The sequence below is a fragment of the Eumetopias jubatus genome, unplaced genomic scaffold (assembly GCF_037043125.1).
Source record: "Eumetopias jubatus isolate StellerSeaLion01/CBP00866 unplaced genomic scaffold, mEumJub1_p1.0 scaffold_6, whole genome shotgun sequence".
NCBI lineage: Eukaryota > Metazoa > Chordata > Mammalia > Carnivora > Otariidae > Eumetopias > Eumetopias jubatus.
The window spans coordinates 16735693-16759761 of NW_028274812.1; the positions used below are offsets into that span (position 1 = coordinate 16735693).

The following is a 24069-nucleotide window of genomic DNA, read 5'->3' on the forward strand; positions in this document are numbered from 1 at the left end:
AAAAACAACAACAACAACAAAAGCACAGGCCATGTCAGGCCAGCATTCTAAATACCCACAGTAGAGTTTTGAATTCTTCTTTAGTAGAGTAATTTATGACTTCGGTGTGGCAGGTTTGGGGATCCTGTTGCCAGAGAGAGAACCCTGGAATGTTTGGGACCCACTGGAGTAATTACAACCAGCAAACTGAACATCAGTTAAAAATACCATAGGCTGGCTTATGGTTAAACTGCATTTCCCAAAACAGGCCAGGGGTACGACATCCAGGTTTTATTTTAACTGATTCTAAGAAAAACACCAGCTTTAAACTTAGCAGAGTGAAAGGCCATGTGTTATGGCTACCCAGTAACACATGGTTAGATGCTGTAAAATGATTAAGCATTAGAAAAGAGAAAGCACACAAAGCAGGAGTTCTGATAATGCCCTACCCCCCTGTCCTGGGGGGACCAAATCACCACCCAGAAAATGTCAGAACAACTTTCTTGCATTTAGAAATGTTCCACACTTGGGAGCTTGCCTTTATTTGGGCTTTTAATTGGTAAAGTAATATTTTACAAAGGAAATTACTAAGCAGTCGTAAAGAGCAAGGAGTTAAAGATTTATAAAGGCTCACACTGGTAATGAACTCACTTTTTTCAAAAAAGACACTCAGCATATCAAAGTTCTGTAGTCTCAGTAAATGACCCTCTGATCTCACAAAAGAAGAAGTGTCCACTGTGACCTCACTGAAGTAGATCCAGGAGACCCAGCCCACAGTGGACAATCCTTCCTGCCCCACCAGCTCCTCTGTGCCTCTCAGTGAGTTACTGGATCTCTCCTTGCCTGGTTTCTACCCTTTTAAAATGGGACTGGTGAAAATACCCGCCACAGCTGTTTGTTAAGACGATGAAGAGTTAATGTGGGAAAGGCTTTAGAATTGAGCCCAGAACCTAATAAACACTTCATGCCCATTATTATTGTTTGTTTGGGTTTTATTTGTTTGAGAGTGATTCAGTGCCATAGCAGCTCCATAAGCAAAGTTCAAGCCATTAATAATATGTTTCAAATAGAATGAGACTCTCTTCACTATTTACTATCAAATGATATTCCAGGAAATCACTTACTTAAAACACATTTATTCAACAGAGACTACATGCTGGACTCTTTGGAGGACACAATATATTATAAACCAAAGTTCCTTGGAAAACAGTAGGGAGGTTCCTCAAAAAGTTGAAAATAGAGCTACCCTATGACCTAGCAGCTGCACTAGGGGGTATTTACCCCAAAGACAGGTAGTGATCCAGAGGGGCACCTGCACCCCAATGTTTATAGCAGCAATGTCCACAATAGCCAAACGATGGAAAGAGCCCAGATGTCCATCAACAGATGAACAGATAAAGAAGATGCGGTACATATATACAATGGAATACTACTCAGCCATCAAAAAATGAAATCTTGCCATTTGCAGGGACATGGGTGGAACTAGAGGGTATTATGCTAAGCGAAATAAGTCAATCAGAGAAAGACAATTATCATATGATCTCACTGATATGTGGAATTTAAGAAACAAAACAGAGGATCATAGGGGAAGGGAGGGAAAGATAAAACAAGATGAAATCAGAGAGTAAGACTCTTAATCATAGGAAACAAACAGGGTTGCTGGAGGGGATGGGAGTGGGGGGATGGGGTAACCAGGTGATGGGCATTAAGGAGGGCGTGTAATGTAATGAGCACAAGGTATTATGTAAGACTGATGAATCACAGACCTGTACCTCTGAAACCAACAGTACATATGTTAATTTAAAAAAATAAAGGTTAAAAAAATAGTAATAATAAAATAAAAATAAATAAACCAAAGTTCCTACCCTCTAGGAGCTTACAGTCAAATTGGGAAGATGAGATGCCCACCCAATAAGAAATCACACCCACAGGAAGCATACGGAAAGTGCCAGCTGAGGGATAAAGCATTTATTCTAATTGATTTATAAATATTAAGACATGCTGGGTAAGCAGATTGATTTCAACCTAAAATGAAAAAAATAAATCATGGAAATGAGATTTCAATTGGCTTTGGAGGATGAGTAGGATCCTCACTGAAAATACAGAAGGGTGAAGGAATGTGGAATGGCATGAGCAAAACTCATGGGACCATCTTGAATTTGAGATGAGGGACTGGAGTGCTTAAGAACCTAAGGTCTATAGTCAGACAGTCTCAGTCCAAATCCTTGTTCAACTCCACACTGGCTGTGTGACCATGGCCAGTTACTCACCCTTTCTGCACCTCAGTTTCTAATTGGTCTCCCCCGCAGGTACTATCCTAAAGACTGAGTAAGATAAAGCATGAAAGGAGAACACAGTTCCTTCACACAGCAAGGCTCGAGGCTGGGCAATTGTGAGATAGGGAGCAATGTTTGTGAGGCTTCCAAGAGACCTCCCCATCTGCCTAAGAGGGCTGAAGCTGAATCTGGAAGGTGGTGCAAAATCATGTTGGAAGGGTTAGAAAAGAGGCTGTGGAAGCTCAGCTTTCAGTCAGGGGGAAATCTGAGCTACCTCATAGGAGTCCATTTTCTGATGGTTCCCCTGACAGTTCTGGGCAGCTCCCAAGAAGGTCAGAGAATCTGGGGATAGGAATCCAAAAATAATAGGCCAGGGTCCACATGTGAGTGGTAAAGAGCTGGGGCTAAGTCCAGGCACATTCACAAGAATCGAAAAAAAGTGTGGGTATAAGAGATTGGATTAGGTGGCTCAGAGTGGGTGGGACATGAGAGGAGCCAACACAAACTCCACTAGATGAGATGTGATATCCTTCATTAGGTCCTGCTAGAGGAAAAGGGCATTAGTGGAAAAACAAGAACAAAACAACAACAACAACAGGGAGATCTGAATAAAGACTATAGTTTAGCCAGCAGTATTATACCAGTGTTGACTTCTTGGTTTTGATAAATGTACATGACGAGATGTTAACATTGGAAGTAGACAGGAGACAGGGAAATGGGAAAACTCATCAGTATCTCTGCAACTCTTCTGTAAATCTAAAATTACTTCAAAAACAAACAAAACCCAGGTCTTTTGGGGGTGATTCACCACACCATCAATAAAAAAAAGGGAAGCCATAGCAAGTGCCAGTTTGGCCTTGAGATGATTTGATTGAGTGACACAAGACAGCAATATGGCTGACGCTAGAACAAAGAGATACCCAGGCCCAGGCATGGGATATGAGAACATAACCTTGTGCCCACGTCTGGCCATGTGATGAATCTGGATGAATCTGGCCTCTCAGGGACATGGAGTGGCCTGACTGTCCCCTCAAATTACCACGCTCACATTCCTTGCCAGGAGCCCATCTCCCCACCCATTACACACAGCACCCACACACCCACTGCTTCCTGTTACAGAACTGTGCCCACCAGGAGAGATGTCAGATAGGATTTCCAAAGAATTTTATCTTCAGACTAAGGAGCTTCTATTTTGAGGCCCATAATAAACCAAGTCTTCTTAAGGAAAGAAGAAATATCCATAACACCAACTCTCAATATCCAAAGGAAGAAGAATCACCAGCTGGTGAGCAGCAGAGCTGGGCTTTAGATTCAGGTCTGCCTTGCTCGGCAGGCCCTGTCCTTCCCACCACACCACAGGACCTCCTACGGTAAGCCTAGTGTGGTCTGCCACATTAATAAACACACACTAAAATCCAGCTTTACAAAAGAGCTCCACTGTGTCATAAAGGCACCAATGCCCCAGGGTTAGAAAGATCTTCCAGAAAGCTGTCTGGTCTCACTGGTCCAAGAGAATCAAATATTTCTTCTCTATAGTAACTTAAATTATTAGTTCCAAATGTCAGAAATACCATATAATGAGTGTGTGTGTGTGTGTGTATACATATACGCATATAGGTTTTATATACATATATACACATACCTATGAATAAATATATAATAAGCCCTGTATAATAAATATCCTTTATAGATGCATGATGGATCAGTAAAATAAATTCTTCATCAAAAAATTGGAGCTACTGAACAACTACCACATAACAAGTGCTAATAAAAATTTGCTGATTTTACTCAATGACATGGTGGTCATTAAGTTAATCCCCACAGATAAAACACTGTCTTGTGCTAAATTATGAAATCAGGACTCGGGTTGTTTTCCTGAGAAGGAAGTTGGAGAGCAACAGGAGAAAGAGACCAAATTCCAGTCCTGGTTTGGGGCCGGAGGAACCCGTGTCCCTCCACCTTCAAACGTGCAGGTCAGCGGTGGATTCTGTCCTGGGACATGAGAAATCTGAGCAGCAGGAGCCTGGGACTTTCCTTTCATCAGGCTGCAGAGAGAATTAAAGTAGCAGGTGGAGAGGTCAGAATAGATGAGGGGTCTCTCTTAACTACAAGCTTCTGGGATTCTCTTCGAGAGGCAGTTAGATTGTTGTTACGCTCGTGTAAGCCCGCATAGTCTCCCTCAGCTACGAGGGGCTGGGTACATGCTGGAGAGGCTCACAGCTCACAAGAGACAACTGTTAACCTTGCAGGAATTTTATGAGCCAGCTCTTAAGCACAGTCATTAAAAATTAAATTATATAAGCATACCCGTAAGTTAGTTACAAGTAAAATAAAGTTAATAAATGCTCAAAATGTATCACTTTTTAATGACATCATTACATTTCACTCTTGTCTACACTCTGGAGGGTCCTTACACCTACCGGATCTGTGTGGAGGAAATACTCGTTCCTGCTCCACACTCAGTGACTTCACAATGGTAGCCTGAGATCAACCATGGAGGAGTACAAATGCTATATAAATCAGGGTTGGTTGGTTTGTCTCCTGAGAACCAGTTGTTGAACATTTACCAGCAACTCACTGGATATCTGTGTCCTTCAGAGACAAATGGGAAACTGCACTGTGTTGGGCAGGGGTGGGGGAGGGGAGGGAAAGCAGTTAGGGGGGAGGGGGTGGGGAGGGGTGGGGGAACAGTGGCGCGGGTAAGGGAGAGTGGGGAGAGGAAAGGGAGAGAGAACAGCAGGAAAGAAAGCAGGAAGAGGGAGACAGGAAGGGGGAGAGAGAGGAAGAGAGAAGGAAGACAGAGAAAGAAAAAAATATTTACTACCCTGAGGGAAACAATGGTTCTCTATAAGCAAATTATTTCAGATGACCAACACCGGGACTCTTCTTCTGAAAACCTAATGTTAGCAACAGAATTAATATTTTCTTAATGACTCGGGTCAGCCCTGTGAGCAGACGTTCTATTGTGCTGCATTACCCTCCAGGCCACTGGCATGCACAGAGCTCTTTCTGTCTTCTGTGAGACGGCTCCAATCTTCTGAGCTTTTTATAGATTCTCTGTCAACCCCCTTACTGTCAGGCTGTCAGCTGTCACTTGCACTTTCTCCCAGTGCTTAGAGCGAGCAGCCTGGTGTGCTGCTTCTACATCCCCGGTGAACCAAAAAGTCAGGAGGCCGAGCTTGTTAGGACTGTGGCTCAAGTAAGAGTCAATGTGCTCTCCCTAGCCCAAGACTCTCTCTCTAATAAATAAAGAACATAAACTCCGGGGCAGCTCCTCAGGTTCTCGAAGTCCCCCATCCACTTTCTCCTAGGTTCTTCGCTGTGTTCCAAATGGTTGAGGCTACAGAATTAGTGAGTGACCTCTGGATAGCAGAGGTTTCACTAAATGTATAAGACATTCAAGGAGACAAACGAAAAACTAAACAGAGCCGACATTAATCCGAAAGCGAATAAAAGTTCCGTCACGTAAGTGACAGTCGAGAGCACAGACACCCTGTTCTCTTGCCAGTCTCTTTGCTTTGCCTGAGGCAGAGGGCCGAGCCAGCCATGGCCCGGCTGCCCGGCTGTCTCTTCCAGCGTCCACAAAGGGCTCTGAACGGGTAGAACTGGAAACCATCAGATACAGGCAACAGTGGGCAAGAACGAGCTGGCAGAGGCAGCCCCACCTGCCAGCAGCTAATGCCAAGGGCTGGGCCCAGCTTCGACCATCTGCCAACCCCACCACTCCTCATGCACATCCCTGGGGGGAGGCAAGGAGCAGAGAGGTCCTATGACATGAACCAGGGCCCAACCATAACTGAGCAAGATGGCGGCTGCGGAGAAGCCATCAACAGACAAGGTCCCCTGATGGACAGGTAGCAGAGCGAAAACGGCCCTTGGCATGCCACCCACTGGTAGTGCAATCTGATGTAAGGACACTGGCTGGCCCCTTCTGGACACAATGCCATCCTCCTGAAAACGCCATGTCTCCATTTCACCGGATGTGGTCTTTGGGCTGGCACTAAATTCTGAAAATAAGAAAAATATTTAACTGCTCATTGAATTCACTAATAATGTGCTTTTTAAAAATAAATAATGCACTTTAAAAAATTAATCTCTTTTCTTTTGTAGGGTTCTATTTGTTTTTAAAATATTCTGATAGCAACATAAAAGTTCTACTACATAGGCCTATCGCCTCTTTACCCAGACTGCCACACACAAAAAATTTTTAAGTAACTGAAATAGAAAAAGCTATCCTAGAAATAGAAGAAAATTCCAAAAATTACCCTTCTTGTACTGAGTATTCAACTTGTAAAGAAAGAAACATTTAACTTGTAAAGAAAGAAACAACAAATATCCTAAAATTAAAAACAGAAACTCTGGAAAGAATTCCATTATTTAATAGCTTTCCTTTATGCCTGGCATATAGTAGGCCCATAACAAATATTTATTGGGTGGCTGGCTGGATGGTTGAATAGGTACAGTACTACAGACTGGAGAGTCTGAAGTTAACTGACCTTCCCTAGGACTTTCATTAGCAGGATGGGTCCAAAACCATATTGTGGCATGTTGAAGAAATATAATTAAGTAGTCAAGTAAAGTCTTTTCTAAAATGAAATCTGAGTATCTTTTCTTGGAGCCTGAGCCTAGGGATTTTAAACACTCTTGTCTAAAGGCAAGCTCAGACCTGCCCCTTGAACAGTTGATATTTACTAACCATTTACCAATTGCGTGCATGGGCCATTGTGCCAGGAAATGAAAATGGGAGTATTGTGAGCAAGACGGGAAGGCCCAACCCAACGTTAAAACACACTCACCAGAATCTATAACAGACCCACACAAATGAGGTCTCCTGATTTTGACTATAGTGCATTGGGGAGAGAATGATCTCCAACGAATGGTACAGGGTCAACTGGAGGGGTAAAAAAATGAATCTTGATTCCTACCTTACACCATAAAAATCAATTTCAGATAGATTACAGATCTAAATATAAAACGTAAAACAGTGAAGCATCCAAAAAATAACATCTTCGTGACCTTGGAGCAAAGATTTCTCAAACAGGATACAAAGTTCCCTGACTATAAAGCAAAAAACTGGTAAATTGAACAATATTAATATTAAGAACTTCTATTCATCAAAAGACACGTAACATTACAAGAGTGAAAAAGGTAGCTCACAGGCGGGAGAAAATACTCAAACAACACATATTTCTGACCAAGGACTGATACCTAGGATGTATAAATATTAGTAGCCAGGATACATAAAAATCAGTAAGACAGACAACCTGACTCAACGTTTTACTTTTTAGTGGCAAAAGATTTGAACAGGTACTGCACAAAGAGAATCCCCAAAGTATCGATAAGCATATGAAAAGGGGCTGAACTTTCTAAGTCCTCAGGTAAATGCAAACTAAAACCACAAGGTGATGGTATACTTAAGAGTGAAAATGAAAAAGAGAAAGCACCAAGTGTTGGCAAGGATGTGAAACAACTGGCTTCTTCCTATACTGCAGTGGGAATGTAAGTCAGTATAATTACTCTTGGCTGCCATATACAATCATCTGGAAATATGCAGCAAAGCCGAACATATGCACACCCGCTAAGCCAGGAATCTCACCACGTTGCATATAACCCGGCAGAAATGCAGACATATGTTCACCAAAAGACATGTGCGGTAATGTTCACAGCACCTCGATTCAGAATAGTCCCAAACTGGAAACCTCTCAAATGCCCATCAAAGCCTTCTAGAACAGATGAAAAAGAAGTGTGATGTACTCACACGTGGAATACTGGATGGCAACTAAAATGAGCAAACCCGAGTGGCACATGCTTCCAGGGCCTTTGCACCGCTGAGGTCATCTCTCATTATGTAGATCCAGGTTCACGTGTGACAACTTGCCCAGAGAGGACCTTCCTTGGTCCCACCAAACAGGCCACAGGCATTCACCCTTTATCCCAGTGGCCTGTTCTATTTCTTTCACAGCACCTCTCCCAAGCTGAACCCACTTTGGTTTGCTCATTGTACTTGTGTTTAGAGCACAGGGACTTGGCTTCTTTGGGTCACTGCAGGATCCCTGGCACCTGGACCCTCAGCATCTAAAACTACGTCTGGCATATTTACTCAACTGATTTGAAGCTTATATCCACATAAGAGCCTGCCTGCAAACGTTTATATCAGGTTTATTTATAATTGCCCCAAACCTGAAGCAACCAAGATGTCCTCCAACAGCCGGATGGACAAATAAACTGTGGTACATTTATACAATGGGATATTATTCAGTTATAAAAAGAGCTGAGCTACCAAGTCACAAAAAGACATAGATGAATATTAAATGCCTATGGCTAAATGAAAGAAGCCAGTCTGAAAAGGCTACATACAATCTGGTTCCAATTCTATGCCATTCCAGAAAAGGCAAAACTATGGCAATGAAACAAGAACAGTGGTTCTCAGGGGCCTGGGGAGAAATGGAAAGAGTTGAATGGATGACTCACAGGAGATTTTTTTTTAAGGTGATGATATTATTCTATGTGATATCGTGAGAGAATACATGACACTCTGCATTTGTCAAACCCACAGAACTTTACAGCACAAAGAGTAAGCCTTTTGTATGCACATTAAAAAAAAAATCATTTAGGAGATTGGGGGACCCCAAGGGATGCAGAAGGTGACAAAGCAATCTGACTACATTACAAATGTAGGAAGCAACCTCACTGAAGGCGGGGGAAATAACTGGAAATGAGTGGAGTCTATAAGATCAAGTGCAACAGAAAATGCACATGGACCTGCACTCTCCTTGATCATGCTGTTTCTGTACCCAAAAAGATAAGGACACCCTGATTTCCCAAAGTGTTATCAGCACTTAGTTGGCAAAGGTAAAGAATCAAAAATATGAACAAAATTGCTAGCTTATTTTTTCCTTAATTATTTGCAATTAAAAATAAAAACCTCCTGGCTGCCTCAAACGACGAGAAGGCAAAGCCCCAGGAAAGCTGCTCTTGACATCATAAAGCCCTGTGACAGGAGAGCTGGTGTCCTTGAAGGCAGGGAGCCCTTTCCTTACTGGTGACAACAGGCATATCTGCGCCCACCTCTTTTTTAAAATAACCTTAGATTTCTCACATAAGAGGAGTGCGTTCATTGGACAAAATGTAAGCAAAATAAGAATCACCCATAATGACACTAAAAACACTGTTAATATTTATTACACATCTTTGCAGCCCTTTTCCTAGGCACATATGAAAGACACCCTAGGAAAAATATTCTTATCCAGAATGAATGTTATATGATAATAGATATATTATCACCTAACTCACATGCAATAATTCTCTTGAACTGAAAAGGTAATTCTCTTGAAGCAGCCCAACAAAATTTTTCATTCTGAGACACTGGCAAGGTTATTCCATATTCATAAAACCTGGTGTGTGACCAAAATTTTCAAACCCTCAAAAAAAAAAATTCAAAATAAAAACTCCAAAAGCCTCTGTTCTCGTTTTAGCCAAAGAATATACTCTACCTTGAATATTTGTAGCAACAAGGATGAATCGATCATGGCATAAAAAAGCAAATATCATGGGCTTTTCCTGGGATGATTTTTTAACATTATTAATCCTCAAAACATCCCTGAGAGGGCTATATCATTTAAAAGGGAAATTTAAAGGAAACCAAGGATGACAACTCATAACCACACTGTGAATAAAGGCAGGTGCAGGGATCCTGCCTCATCCTTCTGGACAGACCAAGCCTACTCCTTATAATGCGATGCCCCGCACAAGGCCAGGCATTAAGCATTTGTTTATTTTTTTTAGGATTTTATTTATTTATTTGACAGAGAGAGAGACAGCGAGAGAGGGAACACAAGCAGGGGGAGTTGGGAGAGGGAGAAGCAGGCTCCTTGCTGAGCAGGAAGACCGATGCGGGGCTCGATCTCAGGACCCTGGGATCATGACCCGAGCCTAAGGCAGCAGCCGCTTAACCAACTGAACCACCCAGGCCAGGCATTAAGCATTTAAAAGGAACCCAAGGTCTAAACCAATAAGGGATCTCTGAAATGAGACAACTTATTTCCTACCACCAGCAGGAAGCTGTATCTAGGAACTTTTCCGTTTGTTGTGATTTTGTAAAGTGGGGCCAGAGGGAAAAAGACAGCCTGAATTCCTTGAGAAGGCTGTTCCATGCCTTGCCCACCAGACCTGCTCAGCGCCCCCCGCCTCGCACCTGCAGAGGTGGGGTGGGCCAGTGGCTTCATCAGAATGGCTGACTTGACAATCTACGCTTCACTCAATGTTTTATATATTCTCTGTATTCTCATTCTTTGCCCTCCTTCACTGTCTTAAACTGCTTTATGCGAGGCAGTTTACAGTAAGGTGTCAATGATAAACAGACCAGTTCCGCATTTTCTTCTTCTTTAGAGCAATGAGTTAACTCAAACTTGGGATGTTTCACATATAAAATGCAGCCCACTCTCCCTCTCTGAAGTTTAACATGCAAATATCCTAGAGGTTTGAGAAATGACTGGCAGTTAAACGCTTTTAAAGTCTCAGGCTACTTTAGACGATGTCCTATTTACCTAAATACACACGTTTTTATTTAAACATCCATCCATATAAACTGCTTCTGGCTGAAGATTACTGAATGCTGAACCAGCTGGGGTTTGATGAAGAAATGGAATATTCTCACTTAACAAAAGGCACTTGTCTACCAGAGATAGTACATGTTATTTTTTTTTTTAGTTGTCATATTTGTAGGCTCTTTTCATTATGGCAAGCATAATCATGTTTAGCACCAAATCAATGACTCATTTTCTCTTGACTTGTCAGAGAGCTGCCACACCCCATCACCAACAGAAGAAAAACCAGTTGACTAATTAGAATTGTTATGTCGAGTATTGGCTCATAAAGAACTAAACGGAAAAATCATCTTTACCGATCTGAAATCTCAACACCTTACCTATCTGGCTTGAAACAAATTTGATTCTTTTAACATTTGCAGAAATGAACGGAGCATCTACATCTGTTGTACTACTGACATATAAAATATAAAAGATATTAACAGATGATTCAACAGGCAGCTCAGGACAAAAATATCCTTTAGCAGAAGCAAAAGAAGTTGTTACGGCATTTGTACATTTTATTTAGAAGCATCATTTCTTTACTTCTATCATGTGACAGGTAATAGCTGATGCTTTCAAACAGGTAGGATAAAATACCCACTCTGCAACCAGTGTTTTATTTAAAGTGCGTTTCTAACTTTTCACCTCAAAACTCCATCTATGTGGACAGCTGGAGAGTGTAAGGGTTCCAATATTAACTGTCCGGGCAGACTTGACAATCCAAGAAATAAGTAGTACACTTCCTAGGATATATACTTGAGTGCTGATGGATTTGAATTTTTCTAAAGCAACCGCTGAATCCTGTTGATGGTTCATCTAATAAATTGCAAACATACAATGGAATCCTGTAAACTGTTCAACTAAGATGAAGCATATTTGAAAATCTATCAAATAATTAAGCAGAAGAGCTTTGCCCGGTGTAGGGGGCAAACATTCTAGAATAGCTGGAAATAACAGGGTGAGGGAGGTGAGCCACATGGTCACTGTTTCCAATTTCCTGCTGGCAATTTAAACTCGGGCATGGGACTAAGCCTCTCTCAGCCTCAGTTCTGTTGTTTTAATTTTTTTTTAAGATTTAATTTATTTATTTGAAAGAGAGAGAAAAAGAGAGAGCACAAGGGGGAGGAGGGGCAGAGGGACAAACAGACTCCCCGCGGAGCACGGGGGTGGAGGCAGGGCTCGATCCCAGGACCTTGAGATCATGCCCTGAGCCCGAGTCAGACGCTTAACTGACTGAGCTACGCAGGTGCCCTTAAGCCTCTGTTCTGTTGTTTTAAAAATGAGGTAGCTACTGGGGTGCGTGGGTGGCTCAGTCGGTTAAGCGTCTGACTCTTGATTTCGGCTCAGGTCATAATCTCAGGATTGTGGAATTGAGCATGCCCTCGGAGGGGAGTTTGCTTGAGGTTCTCTCTCTCCCTCTGACCCTCCCCTCCGTGTGCATGCTCTCTCTCTCTCTCTTTCAAATAAATAAATCTTTTTTAAGAATGAGGTAGCTACTTCTATCACAGAGTCTTTGTGTGAATTGAATGGGATTATCTGATGGTGCTTTATGGATTCTATCATCATACAAAATAAACAAATATTATTAAGACCAAAAAATTCTGCTCTCCACTTCCCACGAGAAGTGTCCACGAAAAATCTTAATTTATTTTTTCTATCATGTCATGCTCATTCTAAAACGAACTATAAAGTGACACTCTAGGAAGAAATTCCCCGGTGAAAATTAATTTGTTTATACAGATTTATTCAGCCTCTTATTTAGGCTATTGTGTACCCTTCAACTTTTAAAAATTTTATTTCCTAAAGCTGCTACTATTCTCCCTCTCAGATGCTCATTTTATATCTCAACACAAGTTAAAAATAAATACCACTATTAGTCAATTATGAGCTGCCAAGGTAAAGGACAAATAATAGGAACAGGAAAAGCCCCCCAACAGACAATATTCTAAGTTATACATTGAAAATTTTTAAGTCAAATACGCCAGCTCTTCTTAAAGGTTAACCCAATTAAATTTTTCTTTAAAAGGCGGGTAGGGTACCTATGATATCTGCAGCGTCAAGATTTCAAATTTAACTTAGAAGTCAATAGTAGGACGTGCCAGAGGAGGGAAAGAGGGTGTTTTTAAAGGCTTCCCAATCTGATTCTTCCCAACCAAGCCATGTCACACAAGAGATCATGCCAAGGGAAGGATGGATACACTCTCACTTTAGCTCCTGGAATTAGCTCTGCAATTCGACGATCCTCTGGTGAACCAGCCTAATGCTTGTCTCAGGTTTGCCTTAAGAGAGAAAGACGCTTCGATTACCGCTTCAAATACCACCCTCTCTTTAATAAATCCCATTTTCTGCAGTGTAGGGCACCTTTATCATAGAAGCTCTAAAGGGTAGAGCTTAAAAACCCTAAACCAGCCTCATTTTTTCAGGTAAGGAAAGAAAACCTGAAAACAGAAGTCCATCATGAATATGACTTGCCAAGGTCATCAAGCTAATTAAGCAGCAGCCCAACTAGATCAAGTCCCGCAGGCCAGGGTCCTTCCCATAATACCCTGGGAACAATGGACATGCTTTGATTCCATAGATTTCATAGATGCCAACAAGGACCCGGAGCCCACAAATAACATATCCTGCCCTGGTTCATTGATTCCTGAAGTTCGGCCGGCTAGTAAGAGATTACTTTCTCTTACTTACAACCTTACTTCCTATTAAAATGAAAGATAATTAAAGGGTGTTTAGTCATTTACATTATAAAGTGAACGAATTTATCATATCCTTCCCTGAAAACAGGCTTTGAGTAAAGGGAGAAGCACAGAGCCACTATGCAGTAAATAAACATACTGGATACACTAAGACAACTGGGAACTGGACATAGTCTCTGCCCTCAAAGGGCTTTCAGTCATATGGACACCTCCCTTCTTCTCCTGTAACAGAAAGGGTTTCTTTCTTCTTCTTTTCCTCTTACCCAATTTTCAAGGATGAAGGCTTCCTATTCCCCTTTCCGCATCTTTGCAAATATCTGTTGGAACGAATGAACCAATCAATCAATCAACACTCCCAAGTTACTTCCTGCCCTAAGGATTCTTCAAAAAAGGAAAAGCCCTTCTTTGAGGAAGGAAAGGAAGGAAGGAAAGGAAGGAAGGAAAAGCCTTTCCTCGACCATAAAGTCATGTGTTAGAGACGAATCCGCACCCTCGTCTCTCCTTTTTTCTAAGGTTTTACACCGTGAAACAGATTTCCCGAGCCCCAGTCCTGACTCAGAAAAAGCTCGTGAGACTTTACTGGCCCAAACTTTGAAGCAGAGGCAGGAATTTTGGCTCACATTCCCTGTCCTATTAAGACTTGTGTGAGCCCGTTGCTCTGAATCTTATCTGCTGATGGAAAAGCACTCACCCCTTCTTTGCCCAGCAAGCACAGCTACTCTCAGAGAAATGAACAATGACTGTGCAAATAAAATAGGATTCTTGTACATACTGAAAAATTAAAATTAGAGAGAAGAATGGCAGTAACCTGTGATTACTTCCTTGGAAAACTCTCATCCCCCTACCTCTGTACTTTATTCCATTGCCACTTCCTTTCTGTTCACAGGTTCAAAAGACAGCACAGATAAAATTCACAAGCAGGGGAGAGAACCGAAACTTTGAGTCAACAATGAAAAAGTAGACTTATAGCCCAGGCAGAGCCGAATTACATTAGTGCAGTTAATTTGGGGTGTGTCTTTCTGAAACGCACAGTTCCAGAAGATGGTCTAGAGGGCCAGTTTTGGTCACACTCACTTGGCAGCCAGGTGCTGGACACCTCAGGGCACCCTGGTGTGTGAGAGACACCGGGGCTGCAGGGGCCACAAGACCCTGCCCTCACGAAGCTGCGAGACAGGATTACACAAAGTGTTCCAAGAAAGGGGTGAGTAAGCACAAGCCAGTAGAGGCCTGTCAGCCAGCCTGCCAGGGAGGATGCGTCAGAGAAGCTTCCTAGAGGAGATATCCCAATGGTGAGCCTGAAGAAGAGGTAAAAGGTGGACAACTAAGCTAGGAGAGGTAGGGAGAGATGGTCTGGCAGAGAGAGAAGCAAGCTTGAAGGGGTCCTGTCTGCGCTGCATTCAGGGGTGAGCGACAGGGGCAAGAGATGGGGCTACACAGGCGGGCAGGGCGAGCCCCTGAGCCCCGGCTGCAGCCTAAGGTCTCATGCTTTGTCAGGAAGGCTGTGGGAAATAACAGGATCCAGCCTGGATTTCAGAAAACACTTTGAATCACCACAGCGAGGGGCAGTTGGAGGGGAGAGCTCAGAGGCGGAGGTCCCAGCTCAGGAACCTGAGACATGTATCTGTTCCTGACTCTGCCATTGAGAGGGACGTGGCCTCTGACCGGGGCCTGTTGCTCAAGCTCCCCGTACCTCAGTTTCTTGCAGAGTTACTGCAAGGTTGGGGTATGCAGTAGGAACTCAGTAAATTGAGCTGCTGGGCAGCATTGCGGCTACGTGCCTCTGGGGTCAGCATGACCTGAGACAGGGACAGGTCACAGCTACTCTGGTCTCGGTTTCTTCCGCTACAAAATGAAGAAATGAAGAGAACACCACCCCCCCCCCTAAAGTTATTGTAAAGTTTGACTGTGGGAGACAAAACGTACAAGTCCCCTGGCCCTCCGCGGGGAGCTGCATTAGTGGCAAAGCAGAGGGCTGCTGCTGGCGGCCCTACCAGGACTCGGGGCAGTGGTAACTGCAGAGAACTGAGATGGAAGCGTCAATCAGTGAGAAGTGTTAAGGCGTCGCACGAATGCGGTGGCAGCGAGAAGTCAAGGCACCGGTTGCAGAGCCATGAGGATTGAGTGTCGACAAGGCTCTGAGACTGCCAGGTGTTGACGTGGAGAGCAGAGGCAAGAGAGGGGATGCCAGCAGTATCTCGGGCCGGGACATCCGTGGATCACAGCACCTGCCATTCACTCCCGAGGGGAGGGGGGAAGAGGAGGTCTGCAGAGGAAGGTAAACTCCATTTGCAGGCCAGTTAACCACGAGGCTCCCATGGAGCATCTAAGTGGAGTTATCCATTTCAAAACTCTCTGAGTATGTCTGGTCCTCAGAAAACAGATCTGGGCTAAAAATACAGATTGAAGAGTTGTCAGCATATGGCCAGCAACTGAAGCCACAGGAATATTCGTATCACCCAGAAAGAACGTGCGAGAGCGGGAGGCGGGGGGGGGGGGGGGACAACAAGACAGAAAGCAGAGCAGGGGCCCAAAGACAGACCCTGCCCAACATCAGATCAAAGAGATGGGCAGAGAAAGAAAACCCACAGAAGGGGGCTGGAAGAGTAGCTAGAGAAGCATGGGAGACCCGGAGGGGCTGCCTCAGGAGCCAAAGGCTTCCCCGGGGAGTGGCCAAGGGCGTCTAACGCGGCAGGAGGGCCCAGGCAAATACAGCCTCACACGGTCCCCCTGGATTGAGAAACAGCAAGGTCCTCGGGGCAGCTGTGGTGGATAAACAGTGTCTGGAGAAAGATCCAGAAAAATAGATAGTAAGAGTGGCAACCAGAGGGGATCCAGGACTGAGGAAGGGAAGGGTTTTTCGTGGCCGGTGATGGTTGCTGTTTCTATCAGGGAGCCCCGCTGCCAACCCACCCAAGGCAGGAGGACAATGAAGGGAAGAGGCCCCCGGACAGGCGGCCGCACTGGCTGGCGCAGCAGGAGGCCAAGGACTGGGCTGCAGGGAAGGAAAGAGCATGGGACAGTTGCCTTGAAAAGACAGGGGACGGCTTGAAATTCAAGCCATGAAATAGCCAAATACGGCCTGGGGAGACTAGGGAGTAAACCGCAAAATGAGATCATGCGCAAGGTGCACGCACCACATGGGAAGAAACAATGCAGATTTTGCTCTTCCCTCATCTGGAAAGAGAGACTCCTCCTCCGAGAGCTGTCAAGGAGGCAAGGTGCAGCCAGGTGCAGCCAGGTCGTTTCAGAGCTGGGAGAAAAGCACAAGACCCTGGAAGCAAAAGCGTGCAGCCAGGTGCAGCCAGGTCGTTTCAGAGCTGGGAGAAAAACACAAGACCCTGGAAGCAAAAGCGTGAGTCCGAGGCGAGAATGCAGGCAGAACTAGTATGTCAGGGGCACAGCAGAAGCAGAGGAAAAGAGAGTGGGCGGGAGACACCAGGAACATCAGATTCTCAAAAGAATTCTCTCGATCTAAGCTGAAAAATCAAGGCACTGCAACCACGATTTGTAAACACCTGTTTGGAGCAAATAAGCCAAAGAAGGTAGGTGTACTTTTCAACAACACTGAAATAAAACAGTAATAATGCGAGAGTGGGATATGGATTATGGTAACAAAACCATAAATCTGTTTTTTTTTTTCCTAGCTATGACTCTAATAAAGAAACGCCACCAACTCACTCAATGCTAAAGCACGTCTTCTGATGACTGACTCTTTTTCATTCATTCAAATAAATGCCTAATGGTTGAAGAACTGTGCTCTCCCACACTAGGACATACACAAAGAAAATTAACGCAGATTGACGTCTAATTTCTCCATACATACATGAAAACCCACAGGAACTTCCAGAAAAAGGAAGATTCTAGGGAAAAGGGGAATGATATAGAGACGATTTGCCCACGTTCAAGTTCAAACACATACCGACATCCCTGACCTCAAAGTATCCACTCAACTTCTCCAAATTCTACCACCAAATAGATGCGAATGCCTTGTTTTCTCTTCCTTCCTGTCCTCTGCCCACATCACAGAGAATCAGCGATAGTTAGTGGCTGGTTGTGGTTCAAGGTACAACAGTGACTGTGTACCTACTGCATTCGAGATGCTATGTTCCATGTCTTTCCCATTCGGTCCTCACGACAATCCTGCAAAGAGGCCAGGGTGATCCCCTTAAATATAAGGGAAGGTGAGGCTTAGAGAGGTTACGGAAATTGCCTACACTCTCACGACTACTGAATGCTGGGGCCAGGAGGTGACTTCAGGTTCTTCTAGCCGCAGAACACTTACTCTCTTAACCACCACCTCCACTCCGAATTTCCCTAACTACTATTCCAAAGGGAAACGTGTGAAGTACTTTTCTTCCCTTGGCAACTGAGAATTTTGATTCGTAGACTTCTAACATGTTTAAGTTATTCCTTAATATTTTACAGACTGAGTTTATGGAGGTTTGGAAAAAAAAGCAGTTTTTTTAAAAAGCCTATTCATTCTCCAATACCCAAACACATGGAGATTCACCAAATGATCCACAAACCAAGTTCCAAGCAATAGCTTCTACCTTCTGGCTCAGGTACTAAGAAAGTGGCAAAACAGGGAAATGTGATGTTGTTAGAGTGGGAATCTATATACAAAACAAGGACCTGAACTTAAAACTAGAAGCCTGATCCAGGTATAAGAACAACTCCCCGGTGGTGGTATTTCCCCCTACAGGCATGATCAGCCAATTCAGAGGCTCCAACAGCCACTTCTGGGGAGTACACAACCCACACAAGTTCACGGAGGGTGCCTGGTGCTGTCCTGCCTCGAGAAGCAGTCGGTGCAAGGGGGAAGGTGCATCGGAATTCCTGGACACGGCCCTGCACTGCCACATTTCAGCTGCGGGCCCTGGGGCAACTTTCTGGCATCTCCGTGACTCAGTTTCTATACCGACAAAATGAAGAATATCGGAAATTGTTACTAGGACTACACGAATCATACCTGATGCATAGAGAGCATTTAATAAACACCAGCTAATTCTATCACATATGTTTAGGCTTTTCCCTTTCTGGAGGAGTATTTTTTTTTTTTTAAGATTTATTTATTTATTCTAGACAGACAGAGAGGGGGGAAGGGCGGAGGGAGAGAGAGAATCTCAGACCCCCCGCTGAGCGCCAAGCCCAACTCGGGGCTTGATCTTGCAACCCTGAGATCATGACCTGAACTGAAATCAAGAGTCAAACGCTTAACTGACTGAGCCACCGAGGTGCCCCTGGAGGAGTATTTTTTAAACTGCATGCCACCGTCCAAAAATGTTATGGAATCTATTTATTTTTTTAATTAATTAACTTTTTTAGAGAGAGAAAGAGGGGCAGAGGGAGAGGGAGTGAGAGAATCTTAAGCAGGCTCCACGCCCAGTCTGCACTGGGCCAGATGTGGGGCTCACTCTCACGACCCTGCGATCATGACCTGAGCCAAAATCAAGAGTCGGACACTTAACTGACTGAGCCACCCAGGGCCCCCTGAAATCAATTTAGAGGGTCACAACCAGCAATTCTGGAAAAGGAAATAGAACATTGTATTTAAACATTAATAAAGTCATATTTTACACTACCCTTGTCATTTTTTTCTCTAGCACACATGGTAATATTAAGTGGTGCTTTCTGAATCTATGTGTCTTTCATACATCCATGTGTCCGTGTGTCAGGCAGCAATCTAAAGGGTATTTCTTTCTAGGGTCACCATCAAAACATTTGGAAAAACACTGATTTACAGAAGGAGCAATGACAGGGAGTCAGGGAGGATGCAAAGGTATAACATACCAGAAACCACGTTTTAAAATGCAGACAGCTGGGGCGCCTGGGTGGCTCAGTCAGTTAAGCATCTGCCTTCGGCTCAGGTCATGATCCCGTGGTCCTGGGATGGAGCCCCACATCAGGCTTCTTGCTCACTGGGGAGCCTGCTTCTCCCTTTCCCTCTGCCTGCCGCTCCCCCTGCTTGTGTTCGTTCTCTCTCTCTCTCTCTCTCTCTCTGTCAAACAAATAAATAAAATCTTTAAAAAATAATAAAAATAATAAAATGCAGACAGCTGCAGCAAAGGGAAAGCCTAACTGGACCCCCAGGGTAACCCAGGAAATGCCTTCAGCGCACAAGTCTGTTTACGGCGAGGCTGCTAGAGGCATTTCAATAATCTGAGGTTAACAACAGGCTTTTATTTCCAAAGCAAATCACATTGCAAAACTGGAAGTACAGATGTTATCTTGATACTGGGCAAGATGAGAAAAAATGATATGATTTATCCAGTAAGCCATCTTGCAGTACTTGTCAAAGGAGACTCGATGCCAGATTTCAAACACTCTTAAAAGCTGTCTGGATCTGGATGAGATATGAAAATGTCTCAAAACAGAAATTCTTCAATGAGGATACAGATCCATCCTAATAGTTCCATTATAACCAAATCCCTAGCTGAAAATTTAACTATCTGTACAAGAAGATGAAATGGAAAATAACTATAAACATAACTAAGCATTTTAGAATTTATAAAAAACACTTATCTCTATACCAAAAGGCTGTTTGATGTGGCGTGCAGCGATACTGCCCTTAGACTGGGACAGAAGAGCCATGGGTCCTGGGCCCTAATCCTCCCACACCCATCTTCCTGCAGAGCTCCTAGGACCAGCTGGACCCACCTACCTGGAACCGCTGTCCCTCTGTCTGGTTTTAGGCTCTGCTGCAGATCCCCAGAGTTTCCTGATCCAATACCAAGCCATTTCCAGGGCATGAACAGGCTCCTCCCAGATCTGTCCTCCCAAGCGGGCCTTTGCCACTGGTCTGAGCCAAAGGTCTGATGAAGGGTAGACAGAGTAGACAGAGATTGGGTATGCGAGTGGACACAATGCTCTTCACCAGGTGAGACTATACTGTGGGTGGGAAGAAAAGAAAGCAGGCACGAGGCCAGGGGATTCTCCAGCTGCATTCCAGCTGTGAGCTCTGAGAAGTCTGAGAAGTCCCAAAATTCAAACCTAGCCTTCCAGGCCACTATGGAGATATCATTGTCAAGGGAGGTGGACAGAATAAATTTTATATCATGCTCATTTCAAATGCATTATTTTTAAATATTTAGACCTATGCTGTGAGGGCCTCCATCTGTTCTCTTGCATGGGCCCCTGCAAACTTAAGAGGCAGGGCCTGGTGATTAGCACGTGGGCTCAGAGCCACACGACTACGGTTCATACTCCCATCCCCATGCCCTGCCCTTCACCAGCTCTGCGAGCTTGGGAAAGCCTCTTACTCTGGGTCTCAGTTTCTTCATCTGTAAAACAGACAACAGCAACCTCTTCATAGGGCTGTTGTAAAGACTAAATCAATTAGTCTTATTAGCTTATTAGCACTCCACAGAGGCTGTCTTCAGATTATTCTCCATACAAAATTGGCCACTGCAAACTTCAAGACAAGACCGCAGCCAGGAAGTTATTCTGTGTATTTCTTCTTTCCCACTCCTAATTTTAAATATCATGCTTTATGCCTCTCCAAAAGATCACTATTTTCTATTCCGAAAAGGACAAGTCATCCAACTGCTGACTGGCCTGATGTAAGTTCTTCTGAAATTAAATATGTGTTCATTATCTCCCCCAATTTGGCAGAAAGCTCAGGCCCCCGGCCAGTTTGAAGTTTGGCAAATTCGCTTTCTGTGTCAATTGCATGCAGTAAAAATTTGACAACATTACCAATTTTAAGTGTAAAAGGAACATTCCCTACCCTCTACATTCATGAGATTCAGAGCGATTAGTCCTTCTCAATTAAGAAAGCAGGAGCTGACATACTTGAAGCCATCAGCAAGGAAAGGCTACAGAGAAGCTACAGAGAAGCTAAGCTAAAAATAGAGCCCCACCAGTGGAGAAATAGATGGAAGAAAACAATTCTTTATATGCCTATTTATGAGTCCACATGCTTTTTGTCATTAAAGGAAGGTGTATCATCAGCTTGGTAATTACAAACTGCCAACAACCTTCTCAATGACCAATATTCCTTAAACCTAAAATGACAGAGCAAACAACTGAAAGAGAAACACTTGCCACATTGTAATGACATGCTGGCCGCATAAAGCCCTCTCTCAAATCTCTAGTTTGCTGTACGCCAGAAGGTCTAAAATAGGAGAAGAGATGTACCAGGAAAAGATTCAAGGTGATGTTTACCCTTTAAAATATGTATCTAACCTACATGTTCAATACAGTGAACATCCAATCCACCATTTTCCCCAATTATTCTGAAGAATTTTTAAATTTTTTGATTTGCCAACCTGGTAAGAGGCCAGAACTCTCTAGTTTCCCCAACTACACCTAATTAGCCTCCCATAAAAGGAGCACTGCTAAAGCACTCTTCATTTCAGCAGTTTTTCTATTAAATCTTCTCCAAATCCAAAATGGAGTATAAAGGTCAGTATGAAATAAATGAAAATTAATTGGATTCTACAGAGGCAACATTGAGCACATCCATCCACCCAACGGTAATCCCACCTAAATCAAATACAGTGTTTCTTGAAAGAGTTTTGCCAACTTCCTTCAAAAGAAAGAAAGAAAGAAAGAAAGAAAGAAAGAAAGAAAGAAAGAAAGAAAGAAAGAAAGAAAGAAAGAAAGAAAGAGAAAGAAAGAAAGAAAGAAAGAAAGAAATCCCAGGAACACTTCCTATGTTGGCCAGTTTTTATTTATGCAATTAAAATGGCTTTTTTTGTAAGAGCCAGGCTGGGGAAACAATATATTTTTACAAGCCTATTAGTCATATAGTCAAGCTTCATTATATCCTAATCATTCATCAGTAGTCCCTAATGAGGATGCTGTTGCCTCCTACCATGAGAATGTTAAGGAAAGGATGTGTTCACAATAGGCCATAAAATGTGTGAAAAACACAATACCCCAAACCAGGAGAAAAGCCAATGAGTTCATCTGGCTTTCATTTTTGCTGAACAGCGCTAACAGCTGTATGGACACAAACCTGCTTTAACTTAGAAGCCCAATCCTTAATTATTAATCCCCTCCATTCTCCCACCCTTCCCAAACTCCACGCCCTTAAGAGAAGTACAATACTTCATTCAGAATCGCTGTTATTAAAGACTCTCATGGGGAATCATTTTGGCTTCAGTCATTTTTCTAGCAGACGTTTGTTACAGCTTATTCTAAATATTTCTCCTAACATCAAGCATCTACGCGTCCGTCGGAGTTGTGTATGAACCTTAGCCCCTGAACCCGTAGGAAGTCACAGGGGTCGCCGCGGAGGGGAAGCTGGTGGATTCGGGGCATCCCGCACACCACCCGCAGAGCTACCTTCCTTCCACCAGGCACCCTTCCAGGTTGCCAAAGGCTCTCACTCTGCGCCCATCAACGGGAGTAACCGAGCTCAACCAGGGGGGGGAAAAAAAGCTGCTTCAACAAAGCCCAACGTGTGCAGCTTGGGTAAATGCAAGGATGAATTATGGAGACGCGCGTCGGGGCTGGCTGCAAAAGGGAAAGCGTTCATCTCATGATTTTGATGTAGAATTTCAGGAATCGAGGGGTCCTCTGGGATCCCCAGAACCTCTCCTCTCCGTTAAGCAGCTTTCAGGTCCCTTCCCTGTTCCCCCTCCACAGAAATCGGGATTGCCAGGATCTCAGCAGTGAGTACTGTTCTTGATGGGTTAGGCGCAGCTGGGGTGAGCCCTCTGAGGGTAGCTGCAGCTGGAGCCTAGAGGCGCCCCGGGCCCCGAGAAAAGCAAGGTGCTTAGCAAAACCCAACGCTCCCCACTGCCAACAAGGGGGCCCGCAACTCTGCGGGCACCCGGCATCTGGACCCAGGCAGGGGCGTCCCAACGGTGGCGCCCCGGCGCCAGAAGGCACCCCGGAGAGAGAACGCCCTGCGCCTCGCTCCCAGCGCTGGGTCCCCAGGAGACAGGGCGGTGCGCACCCGAGAGCTGGAGCCCCGGAGAATTCCGGTGTGGGCACAGCGTGGCGAGGGAGGCCCCCGACCCTCCTGGCCCCCCGCTCAGGTACCTCGCATCCGTACAGCTGACCCAGCTGCTCTACGATCCACTCCTCCAGCACCAGCCGCTTCCGAAGCTCCTTGCGATCGTATTTCACTGTCACTTTTCCCTGCTGGTGGCGCCGCTGCTGCTGCTGAACCTGCCCCGCCGTGGCCACCGTGGCCACAGTGGCCACGGGCGCCGAGTCCTCACGGGAGGAGCCTGAGCCACTGCTCGAGCCCGGGCTGCCGCCGGCGCCGCCCCGGGGGCTCTGGAAGAAAACCCGCGCGCCGCTGCCGCCGGCCCCACCGGCCGCCTCGCTGCTGCCCGTCGCCACCGACATGTCCCCGCGCGCGCCGGAGCCCGAGTGCGGCCCGGAGGAGGGGCGGGCGGAGCGCGCCCGGCGCCGCTAGCACCTCCGGCGGGGCAGCGGCATGCGAGGGGCTCGGCCGCACCTGCTCCGCGCGCCGCGCACGCCCGGCAGCCCGGCTCGTGGGGAGGTCGGGAGGAGCCGCGGCGACACCGAGGAGGACGGGCGGGGGAGGGCGGGGAAGAGGGAGGGGCGGGGACC

The 24069-nt window shown here is 44.8% G+C and overlaps 1 protein-coding gene across 1 annotated transcript in view; it reads right to left on the minus strand.

The window, feature by feature from the left end:
- The window catches only part of PPP1R14C (protein phosphatase 1 regulatory inhibitor subunit 14C), an 82174-nt gene extending 58333 nt beyond the window's left edge, over positions 1-23841 (minus strand). Inside the window, exon 1 of the mRNA XM_028103373.2 lies at positions 23530-23841. Within this exon, the coding sequence (XP_027959174.1) occupies positions 23530-23841 (312 nt within the window). The remainder of the gene's footprint in view (positions 1-23529) is intronic.
- Positions 23842-24069: the final 228 nt, after the last annotated feature.